This window comes from Scyliorhinus canicula, chromosome 1 (assembly GCF_902713615.1).
Source record: "Scyliorhinus canicula chromosome 1, sScyCan1.1, whole genome shotgun sequence".
Taxonomy (NCBI): Eukaryota; Metazoa; Chordata; class Chondrichthyes; order Carcharhiniformes; family Scyliorhinidae; genus Scyliorhinus; species Scyliorhinus canicula.
Genome location: NC_052146.1, coordinates 265,805,317 through 265,818,128, shown reverse-complemented (window position 1 = coordinate 265,818,128; position 12,812 = coordinate 265,805,317). Strand labels below are relative to the sequence as shown.

Here is a 12,812-nt window from a genome sequence, read left to right as displayed (position 1 = left end):
GATCCCACATTAATATCAAAATGTTAAACATTCCCAAATGCTTGGAAAAGGACAGATGCATCAGGAGAACGATCAAACCTCATAACCCCAGACAGAAAAGTGGACTGGGTGCAAGAATATGTCCACTATAGCAGTGGGCTACTTCTTCTCTTATCCCACTCCCCTCAAATCTATGTGTTCCAGGTTGTTTGTACTACAACACCTCAACAACTAGACCAAGATGGTGCTAATATCCTAAACTAGTGCATCTTAATCTTTGCAGATTAGTCTTGTTTTGCACAGATAGGTTATTGACAATGTTCTCTGTTTCTTCGTGTGCAAACAAAGCCGAACACCGATAGTAAACTATAATGAAATATCACCACGGACACTGCTGTGAACTCACGTGCAGATGCTAACCAAGTATCCAGTTTAAACATGATAACTAAATGAACATAGGAACAGGAGTAGGCCATTCAATCCCTTAAACCTATTGTGGATGATCTGTACCTCAATTCCCTTTACCAGCCTTTCACCATATCCCTTGATACTCTTCCGGGACAAAACTCAATTTCCAACTTGATATTTTAACTGATTCCAGCATTCACATCAATATGAGGGAAATAGTCCTATGTTTCCACTTCATGTGAAAAATATCTCTCAATTTCACACCAATTGGTCTTGCTCCAAATTAATATAGCCGTGCTCTAGATTAATTTGGATAAATGCTGTGGAGATACATTTGTGAACTCGTTTTATCATTAAACTGCTTGAAAATGTTTATAGCATCACTGGAACATTCCAGGTTGTTACTCATGGTCACATGCGCAGCATTATGCGTCAAGGATATGGGCATACATGGTGCAATGTGATGATACGAACATTTGTATAGAGCATCAATGCAATAATCTTTTTTCTTCATGGTTACCTGACAATCTTGGTAAGTCTCTAGTAAAACTATGTTGAACTTACCAGGGTAATGTCCCTTGAAGCAGCTGCTGCACTCATGTGTAAACTGGGTTGTCTGACAGAACTGCTACAGTCCAGAGCTCGAGCAAATGTACCCACAGCACTGGCAGAGGAAAAAGAGAAGGGAAATGGTCAAAGGGGGTTCTCTATTAGTACATCGTTCTTGAGAGCTCATGCATATCCTTGTTGGTAGACAAACGGACATGAGATTATTACTTTTACTTCAAATTTCCAGCATCCACTGCAGTTTTGTTGTTTGCAATTAGATTTTACTTTGCTTTTGAGCTATGCTGCATAAATGCAAACAACGTATTCCACACCAAATAATTTTCAAGAACTTGCAGTTACTGAAAAGGAGTGGGAAAATGTCGTCAATGACTATATTGGTTTGTGCAGGTTGAAAGTTTTCTATATTTTAATAGTAAATTTGGCTTTTGAGATAGGATAAGTGTGAACTGGGCATCGAAAGGTAGAAAATTAATTCAACATATAAATTTACTTTTAACTGTGAATGAGGTGATATTAGTTATTATTTTCTTTAAAAACGTTTTGCTGTACTTCAAAATATAAGATGCATCACAAACTTATTTGATTCATTCAGTTATCATACTCTTTCTTTATTCCATTTATATATTTGCTGACTGATTATTCAGGATAGACTGTTTTCATAAATCCCTAGCAGTTTCAAATTGCTCATGGTGAATCAGATTAATTTAATTTATAAAATGAGTCTTATCATAACACATAGGGCGTGATTCTCGGCTCCCCACGCCGGGTGGAAGAATCGCGGGAGGGCCCGGCGAATCACGATACGCTGCCCTGGCACCCCCCGTGATTCCCCCCCCCCCCCCCCCAAATGGCGTGTCGCGGAATTGGCGCTCGCCGTTTTTCACGGCGACCGGCGATTCTCCGGCCCGGATGGGCCGAGCGGTCTGACGTTCCCGACCCGTTCACGCCAGCGGCAACCACACCTGGTCGCTGCTGGAGTGAACATAGCGCGAAAGGTAAGTTTGGGGCCTGTGGGAGGCAGAGAGAGGATCGAGCACCACGGCCGTGTTCGGGAGGGGACTGGCCCGCGATCGGTGCCCACCGATCGTCGGGCCGGCGTCTCCAAGTGACGCACTCTTTCCCCTCCGTCGCCCCCCAAGATCAAGCCGCCACATCTTGCGGGGCAGCAGAGGGGAAGACGGCAACCACGCATGCGCGGGTTGGAGCCGGCCAACCTGCGCACGCGTGGCTGACGTCACTTAGGCGTCGCAGTCGTGTCATTCTCGGCGCGCGTTTTGACGCAAGCGTCAAGGCCCGGCGGCCGAGTTTCTCGAAAAACACCGCCCCCCCCGGGGGATAGGGGGTGAGGAGTGGCCTCTGATGCCGTCGTGAAACTTGGCCGTGTTCACGACGGCTTTTCCGATGCCGCGCGGCATCGGAGAATCGTGCCCATAATACCTCATTTAGATAGCTAACAAGTGAAATTAATTCCTTATTTCATGGTATTCTGGGATTTTGCCTTTGTTTTGAGGATTAAATTTCACAATACATCAGTTTTCGCAGAAACTATATCTAGGGACTCTTACTTGATATAGGCCAGAATTTGCCACCACAAAATAACAGTGAAGCAAAGGCATTTGTCATTATTTATTTGCAAATGGTATAGCAATTCAGGCGAGGAGAGATACATGGTCAAAAACCGAATGTCACTGTAAAAATTGAATCCCTCCACCGTTAGCTTTGCCAAAAAGGCATCTTACATGCCTGCTTCACCAGTGAAATACATTGGGGCTGGTTTAGCATAGTGGGCTAAATAGCTGGCTTGTAAAGCAGACCAACGCCAGCAGCGTGGGTTCAATTCCTGTACCAGCCTCCCCGAACAGGCGCTGGAATGTGGTGACTAGGGGCTTTTCACAGTAACTTCATTTGAAGCCTACTTGTGACAATAAGTGATTTTCATTTCATTTTCACATTGTATGTACAAAGTAACCTCACTACAGAAAGCTAAGTCTCATCACTTCAAGTACAAATATCCTTTTAATGGCATAAATGGTGTTAATCTTTGCCAAACAACCTCCCTGGTACTGGAAATGAACTATAGCTATGCCACATGTGGAGTTCCATTCCTTCAAGGTTTTTTAAATGTCAAAATTCAAATTAAAACATTTTTGTTTTACTTTTCTTTTTTTTATCTTTTTTTGTTGTATTTCTGTTCCGATTTGACAATTAATTCACTCACTTTAATTTGCACTTCCTTCTCAGTACTTGAGCTGCTAATTGCTCGATTTTATAATCTGATTGTTTAGGGAGACACACAGTTGGTCTGTTCGCTCAGGTCCCAGGTGCCTTCTTTCCCTCACTGACATTACCAGCTTGCACACTAAGCAACTGGTCATGCAAAGAAAAATAAAAACCTAAACATGCAATTACAAGTCTAACTAATGGCAGACGTCATCAGATGCCCTGCTACACTAAAATGAAGCACATTGTTAATTGTTCCTTTACCAATGTACCATTCTTTCCCAATGTTCTAGATGGGCATCCTGCTGGGCAAAGAAATGAATTAAGGGGTATGCTGGTTAGCCTACCAATTTCACTGTTTTGAAATTTCACATATACTCCTGATCATGTGGGAAAATGAAAGAACCACAAAAGAAAACAGGCCCCAATGTAGCACCCTGATACAGCAATCTCTAAAAAAAACTGTCCTGCTAAGATCAAGACGACAAGTAGAAAGAATCTTTAACATATTTTCAATGCTCGACTCAATTTCCTGCATTTACTTCTTTTCTTGCGCCATTCATACCTTGTAATAAATTTTATCTTTTAATCCTTCCAAAATGATGTGGGACTATTGTCCTGCATGATCCATAACGACAGGCTTGACTTTACTGAAATGTTATACTTATCTTTAACTTCACTGGGGGTGCAGGGTCCTTGCAGCTAAGTGTTTTTTCATGCCAAGCTAAATATCATATTTACCTTAGTTTGGAAAAAACACAACCGAAGGCAGCAATGGATTCAAAGGTATTCTACATTATATATTTTATATAAAGTAGAATGTTTAGGTCATTTACGAGATGAGAGATATTTAAGATGGAAGGTAGGTCAAGTTTAGTAATCTCAAGAAAATTAAATGGTAGCATTTGACTGTCAGAGGATACAGCAGGATTTAGATCGTTTGGAGACTTGGGCGGAGAGATGGCAGATGGAGTTTAATCCGGACAAATGTGAGGTAATGCATTTTGGAAAGTCTAATGCAGGTAGGGAATATACAGTGAATGGTAGAACCCTGAAGAGTATTGAAAGTCAGAGAGATCTAGGTGTACAGGTCCACAGGTCACTGAAAGGGGTAACACAGGTGGAGAAGGTAGTCAAGAAGGCATATGGCATGCTTGCCTTCATTGGCCAGGGCATTGAGTATAAGAATTGGCAAGTCATGTTGCAGTTGTATAGAATCTTAGTTAGACCACACTTGGAGTATAGTGTTCAATTCTGGTCGCCACACTACCAGAAGGATGTGGAGGCTTTAGAGAGGGTGCAGAAGGGATTTACCAGGATGCTGCCTGGTATGGAGGGCATTAGCTATGAGGAGCGGTTGAATAAACTCGGTTTGTTCTCACTGGAACGACGGAGGTTGAGGGGCGGCCTGATAGAGGTCTACAAAATTATGAGGGGCATAGACAGAGTGGATAGTCAGAGGCTTTTCCCCAGGGTAGAGGGGTCAATTACTAGGGGACATAGGTTTAAGATGCATGGGGCAAGATTTAGAGTAGATGTACGAGGCAAGTTGTTTTTACACAGAGGGTAGTGGGTGCCTGGAACTCGCTGCCGGAGGTGGTGATGGAAGCAGGGGCGATAGTGACATTTAAGGGGCATCTTGACAAGTACATGAATAAGATGGGAATAGAGGGATACGGAGCCAGGAAGTATAGAAGATTGTAGTTTAGTCGGGCAGCGTGGTCAGCACGGGCTTGGAGGGCCGAAGGGCCTGTTCCTGTGCTGTACTTTTCTTTGTTCTTTGTTCACTGTGATTTGCTAATTTTCCTTTTAAAATGCTATCAGATTACATGGAAAGATGTTAAGAGTGGTCTTTTGTGGGCAGCACGGTGGCTCAGTAGGTTAGCACTGTAGTCTCACGGCGCTGAGGTCCCAGGTTCAATCCCGGCTCTGGGTCACTGTCCGTGTGGAGTTTGCACATTCTCCCCGTGTTTGCGTGGGTTTCGCCCCCACAACCCAAAGATGTGCAAGGTAGGTGGATTGAACACGCTAAATTGCCCCTTAATTGGAAAAAATTAATTGGGTACTCTAAATTTATTAAAAAAAAAGAATGGTCTTTTGGCATGGGTGAAGGGCGGCAAGATGGCACAGCGGTTAGCACTGCTGCCTCACAGCGCCAGAGACCCGGGTTCAATTCCGGCCTTGGATGACTGTGTGGAGTTTGCACTTTCTCCCAGTGTCTGCGTGGGTTTCCTCCGGGTGCTCCAGTTTCATCCCACAGTCCAAAGGTGTGCAGATCAAGTGGATTGGCCATGTTAAATTGTTCCTTGGTGTCCAGAGATGTGTAGGTTATGTGGAGTTATGGGGAAAGGGTGAGGAAGCTGTGTAGGATGCTCTTTTGGAGGGTCGGTGCAGATTTGATGGGCCGAATGGCCTCTTACTGCACTGTCGGGATTCTATGGTTCTAAATCTTACATTTCCCAGGATTCAGCATAATTTCCAAAGTGAATGATGTAACTTTGTGAAACTGCCTAATTTAATTATTTTATGTAACTATAGAGGGCAGCATTAGCTCCATCAAACATTCACGTTTTCAGTTAATTGAATCAAGAATTTAGACAGCTTTACATCAGTAAACTTAATTACATGATGCACCGTATAAAAGCTCCCAGAGTTAAAAGTAACTTAACTTTTTCTCATTTCGCCCAGCAATTCTGTAGGCTTTTCCTGCAGGATTGCTCATAGGAAAAAAAATTCTCTTCTTGTAAATGAATCTCTGCTTCTTCCCCATACTCGAGTCCTTCTTTTATTTTAGGCTATTATTGTACTTTATTTGACATTTTCTTCAAACCTCTCCTCCCCAATTTTGAATGCTTCTGCACTGTGTTTGCACATGTACGGATGTGCTCAATATCTATTTCTTGTCTTTTCATGACGTAGATTCTGCAGGTAAATGGGGAACAGCATAGAATGAATTGAATTTGTGGGTGGGGAAAGGCCATTGGAGAGATTATGCCATGTGACTGGGATAACATGGCGTTAACAAGCAGGCTAGGAGGAAGGTTGCAGCAAGAACAAGTAAGGGTTCAAGGGAGTCAAGCAGAGTGGCTGTAGACTAGAAGAATGTATGGGCATGGTTGGAAAAATGGGAATGGACTATGGGAGCCCAGGCAACGTGGAAGATCTGGTGACACTACTCTCTGGACACTTTTGCTGCATGAACAAACACATGGATGACAACATCAAAACAGACCCTTAACAAGCTTGAGCAATCCTTGGAAATGGGTACTCTGTCCAATGAATGAGGCATATACCACTAACTAAATAGTCTATAATTTGATTTGGTTTAAATTATATATTTTTTTACATAGAAGTATAAACAGAAACTTCCATGTGAAAAGTAAAACAAAAATTTACTATGCACATAAGTCAATCTCCTGTGACAAGCTCCATAGGAAGTCAAGACCAAATCTAGTCTTCAGATGAAGAGTTCAAGGCCAACAGATAGACAATGGTGTGCAATTGCCATATTCAAGTCACACATTTTAACTTTAATTCCGATTTACAATTGATGCGGCACATTCAATTTGTCACATTGTGACTACACCTTTTTTCTAGTAATAATTTATGAAATAGGAAAGCTACCATCACGTGCAAAGAGACAACTAAGCATATAAAAGGAACTTCCAATATAGTATAGTCAATATTCAGAGGCATTGCATAGTGAAACAAGACTATATGTAGGCTTCAGGTAAAGTGGGGATAGAGTGGAGGAAATATTGAATTAAGGAGCACAGAGTAACTGAAGTTCCCATTTTATTGTTATGCAATCTGTCCTTATATTTATATTTCCACTGCAACTTCCTGTGTTCATATTTATCATTTGTACAAGAGTCTATAATAAATCTGGTCACACAAATATATCATAGCAAAAGGTTGGCAGGAACTGCATGCAAATGCATGATTGTAACATAATATAAATTGATGTATCGTGCCACCTGGATAGCATTGCCACACAATGTTCAAATTAAGCCAATAATACTCGATGAAAGCACATAAATTACTCCAGAATCAGCCTGTGCCAACAGAAACCTTCCATATGATGATTTATGAAGTGTCCAAGATTTAAATACATTGTGGCTTTCTTGTTCTAGTGGTTACTCTAAATGATGTACAAGATAATTTCTCTATGTACTCTATCTCCTGTTTATTAATGGCAGTAAAAGTCTCGAACAAGTTAGAGTTCAAGTGTGTACTCTTCATAACGGATCTTATCTTTGGATTGGAAAAAGCATCAAGAACTGTGCACTGCACCTATTCTTGTTGGAGATATAACAACACATAATTAATTAAACCCAGCTCTAGACATATCTATGTGCTTTCAGGGCCTGACAAGAATATAGGTGGGATATTCTGGCCATTCATGCTGGCCAGATCTTATGGTCCTCCTGATGGTGCACGTCCACCGTGGGTTTCGCTGTGGTATGGGCCGAGTTCAATAGGAAACACCGTTGATAATGACGGGATCAGACGATCCCGCCACCAGCCACTGGTGAGCCAACCCCTACACAGAAGCCATTAATAACAGTTGTCATGAAAGAACGCTCTATTGTGAACCTTTACAGTAATCATTAATGTGTGGTGTAGAAACTGATCCATTTGCTCTCTCCAGGGTGAAAGCAGAAGTAATATTTGGTGGTTGATCAGTCGTGGCATTCCAAACAACTTCATATTAGTGTCAGTGGCTTTGCAGGCATAAAGCACTTTGTAAGAACCCAACTAGCGGTAAGAGTAGGAGTACACCATATGGCCTGTTGAGCCTTCTCCGCCATTCAATACAATCAAGGCTGATCATGGGCTTCAACTCCTCTTTCCTGCCCGTTCCCCATATTCCTTGATTCCCTGAGAAACCCGTCTATCCCAGAGATAAATATATTCAACAATAGAGCATCCACAATCCTCTGGGCAGAGAATTCCAAAGATTCACAATCCTTTGAGTAAAGTAATTTCTCCTCATATCAGTCCCTTATCCTGAGACTGTAACCCCACATTTTAGATTTCCCGACCGGCGGAAGCAATCTCTGTCTGCCTTATCAAGCTTGCTTGTTATGTTTCAATGAGATTACCTCTCATTCTAAACTCCAGAGAAAAAAGACCCAATATGTTCAGCCTTTCATCGTAGGAAAATCCCCTCAATCTAGGGACTAATTTAGAGAACCTTTGCTTTATGCCTCCATGCAAGAATATCTTTACTTAAACGTGGAGCCTAAAACTGCAAATAGTACTTCAGATGTGGTTCACCAAAACCCTGTTCAACAGCAGCAAGACTTCATGCCACATGTCAAATAAAAGCCTAACACCTGTTGAAGGATCCCTCTGTAAAATTAGTCTACGATGAGTGCAGCAAATGCCAGGACTACTCTTGTCAGAATTCTTCAATGGCTACTGTACGGTACATTACTTGAATTTTTTGAAACTTCCTGTGTGCTGCCATCCCTACAACTGTGATTGCCCCCTCCACCGCATTCGCTTGCTGTTGATTTCAAATCCTCCTCCTGAGCTTATTTTTGAGATAAACAGCTAACATTTGTAATGTTGGGGTTGCCGTGCGTGCTTGCTCCCAAAGACAAATTTCTAACTGCGTATGTAAAAATTACTCCATTTGTCAGCCTAAAACAATTGCTGAAGATATATTGAAAAACAAACATGGAATGGATGAAATGACCTCATCCTTGAATAAGCCTCATGAATAAGACCAAAAATGTTGCAGTCAGGGACAAGTAGCAGTATGGATAGCTAGCTGCCTACAATACAAAACATCCACCAGGTACACGGTACATACTCGTGCGGCTCGGCCAACGGTGTCTACCTCCTACGCTGCAGGAAAGGATGTCCCGAAACGTGGTACATTGGGGAAACCATGCAGACGCTGCAACAATGAATGAATGGACATCGCGCGACAATCACCAGGCAGGAATGTTCCCTTCCAGTTGGGGAACGCTTCAGCAGTCAAGGGCATTCAGCCTCTGATCTCTGGGTAAGCGTTCTCCAAGGCGGCCTTCAGGACGCGCGACAACACAGAATCGCCGAGCATAAACTTATAGCCAAATTCCGCACACATGAGTGCGGCCTCAGCCGGGACCTGGGATTCATGTCGCATTACAGTCACCCCCCACCATCTGGCCTGGGCGTGCGAAATCCTACCAACTGTCCTGGCTTGAGACAATTCATACCTCTTTAACCTGGGGTTACCCCTATATCTGGATCTGTCATGATTTAATTACCTGCAAATGCTCGCATTCTAAGCATTGTCTGGCATCTTTGAATTTGTCTATATAAATGTTTCTGGATTTCCTCTTCATTCAACTGAGGAAGGAGCAGTGCTCCGAAAGCTAGTGCTTGAAACAAACATGTTGGTCTTTAACCTGGTGTTGTAAGACTTCTTACTGTGCTCACCCCAGTCCAACGCCGGCATCTCCACATCATACAATACAAAAAGCAGAGAGAATACAACACGACAAAGGAGAAAGGTAGAGTCCCACAGAAGTACTTTGGTTACTGTTCACTGTTTATATGAACATTTAAAAAAAAACACAACGGAGAGGATTCTCCATTTGTCAGACTACATTCTCCCGGCGGAGCTGAATTGCACTAGTGTTACGATCCCCTTGTGGTCATAAAGCAGGATGCAATTCAGTGTTCCACAGCATGCAACCTGCACTCGCCTCCTACCACACTGCAGCCCCCCCACCCCAGAGTACGGGGGTGAGCCGACCTGCTTCCCACACCCCCGGACCCCTGCAATAGGGACCCCTTGCCTAGGGACCCAATCACTCAAGCACGTGACGACTTTACACTTACCTCTCTTCGATGTGGTCAATGTCCACAAGCATTGGGATTTCACCACTTAGGCCACTGAAGCGTGAAGGGATATGAATGGGTCAAAGCGGCAGATCATTTTTACGAGCTGTCAATCACAAATCACGGCTCAAGCCATGAATGGATTGCAGACAGTGAACCAGACGCAGGCACAGCTGTCCTCCTTTAAGGAATGGACATGTGGAGCTGAAAGATACGTATTACAGCTATAATGCTTCCCACCGCCCCAGCCCGGACTGCTCTCTAGCTTTTATAAAGGGGTCTCTTTTCTGGGGGTGGGAATGTCTGTGTGGGTAGGTGCCTGTGAAGGGAGATCCGTTAGGCAGGGGGTCTTTGTGGGAGTGGCCCCACCATTACAGGGGTCTGGGAGGGAGGGTGGGTTGGGCCACCCAGACAATTGGTGGGTTGGGGGTGACATTGGATGGTCTTTACCATCGTAGCCCTGGCGTGGTGGACCTCGCGGTTAGGCATCCTTAATCCACCGTGAAGTCCACCACATCAGGGCCACGATCGTAGAGACCACAAGTGAACCTCGCCCATGTGATTCCCGGCTGCAGGGACCGGAGAATCACTGGAGGGCGGAGTATTGGGCACCAGGCCCACTAAATAGATGCAAATCATTAAGAGCCATTTGCTTTTAATTCCATGCTCCTGCTGGTGTGCAGAGCGATTTCGATTTTGCCTCGACACCTGATTCTCCGTTCCATCAGGGAACACATTCTGGGTGTCTCAAGGACGGGGAACCCTGCCCAATGTTTATATTTGTAGATGACACATAATTGGGGTGCAATCAATATTGAGGCGGACTTCAATAAATTATAAGACAACATTATTAATTTAGTAGAATTAGCATACAATTGGCAAAGAGTTTCCACACAAAAGGAGTGTGGTTTTGCATTTTGGCAAGAAAAATAAAGGAAGTAAAAAAATCTCAGGAAATAATCTAAATACAGCAGAAGAACAAAGGGAGTTGGAAGTACAGATACACAAATCACTAAAAGTATAAACACAGATAAGGCCATAAATAATCAATCACTAGGTTGATTTCTAAAGGGATAGAATTGGAAAGTACAGGAGTTGTGCTGAACTATTACCACTCCTGGTTAGATCACATTGGGAATACTGCTTAATTAATTAGCTATTCAATCCTTGGTAACAGGTTTGCTTTAAAAAAAAACAACTAGCATTATTTCTGCAACTACGTTGTGCAAGACACATCATCATTGTCAGTTGAATAAGGATCGACTTAAACTTTGGAATCATTACTCTTCAACGGTTGGGCATAAGTTGTAAGAAATAGTAACAGGAATAGGCCATTCGGCCCATTGAGCCTGCTCCGCCAATCAAGAAGATCACAACTGATCTGATCGTGGCCTTAACTGCACTTTCCTGTCTGCCCCATAACCCTTGATGATACTTGGGGATCAAAATTCTGTCTAACTCAGTCTTGAATTTACTCAATGACACAGCCAAAGATCAATGAAGAAGAAATATCTCCTCATCTCCCATCTTAAATGGAAGACCTTTTATTTCGAAACTGTGCCCCAGTTCTTTTTTTTAAATAAATTTAGATTAGCCAATTATTTTTTCCAATTAAGGGGCAATTTAGCGTGGCCAATCCACCTACTCTGCACAATTTTGGTTGTGGCGGCGAAACCCACGCAGACACGGGGAGAATGTGCAAACTCCACACGGACAGTGACCCAGAGCCGGGATCGAACCTGGCTGTGCCCCAGTTCTAAATTCCCTCACTAAGAGAAACATCCTCTTCGTATCCATCCTGTCAAGCTCTCTCAGATTCTTATATGTTTCAATAAAATTTACCTCTCATTCTTCTGAACTCCAATGAGTATAGGCACAACATACTCAGCTTTCTTCATAAGACAACCCTTTCAATCCAGGAATCAGCTGAGTAAACTTTTTTCTAAACTGCATCCAATCCCTCCTGAGGTAAGGGAAGCAAAACTTCCCTTACTATCAACCAGTCAGCTCCTGACCTCACATTACTTCAAACAAGGACAAAACAGATGGACTTCAGAGACGATGAGAGAGTGACCGCTCTAAGGAGATAAGGGGTTATGGGGAGAAGGCAGGAGAATGGGGATGTGAAACATATCAACCATGATTGAATGGCAAGAGACTTGATGGGCTGAATGGCACAGCAGATCCGATGGGCCGAATGGCCTAATTTTGCTCCTATGTTTTATGATCCAAGGCACAATTTAAGCATTTGCTTGGATGAGTCTGGCTCCAACAACACTCAAAAAACTGAACACCATCCAGTACAAAGCAGCCTGCTTGATTGGTACCCCAACTGCCACCTTAAACAGTCACGCTCTTCACCACCGCACAGTGGCAGCACTGCAGACCATATAAAAATCGCATTGCAGCAATTCACCAAAACCCTTCAACAGTATATTTCAATCCGCAACATCTACTACTTAGAAGGACAAAGGATGGTGGATACACCGCGGCTAGGAGGGGTCCTAGCCAGGGGGGGGGGGGGGGGGGGGGTGGGGGGGGGGGGGAGGGGGGTTAGGGGGGGATACCGGGTTGCTGCTGGAAAGGCCGAGGACGGGAAGGGAAGAACGGGAGGAGAGAGGGGGAGGGGCCATCGCCATGGGGAACGGGTCAGAAGGGGAGGGTCGACCCGGGGCGAACAGGGGACAGGACATGGCTAACAGACAGGGGAAAGGGACGGGTCGCTCCGCGACCCGGTTGATTACTTGGAACGTGAGGGGGCTGAATGGGCCGGTCAAGAGATCAAGGGTTTTTTC

At 43.8% G+C, this 12,812-nt stretch overlaps 1 protein-coding gene across 11 annotated transcripts in view; it reads right to left on the bottom strand.

The window, feature by feature from the left end:
- Positions 1 to 12,812, bottom strand: part of mta3 (metastasis associated 1 family, member 3) — a 459,196-nt gene that overhangs the window by 275,434 nt on the left and 170,950 nt on the right. For all 11 annotated transcript variants that reach the window (XM_038812863.1, XM_038812864.1, XM_038812860.1 and 8 more), the window contains exon 6: positions 952 to 1,051. In XM_038812863.1, coding sequence (XP_038668791.1) covers positions 952 to 1,051 — 100 coding nt within the window. The remainder of the gene's footprint in view (positions 1 to 951; positions 1,052 to 12,812) is intronic.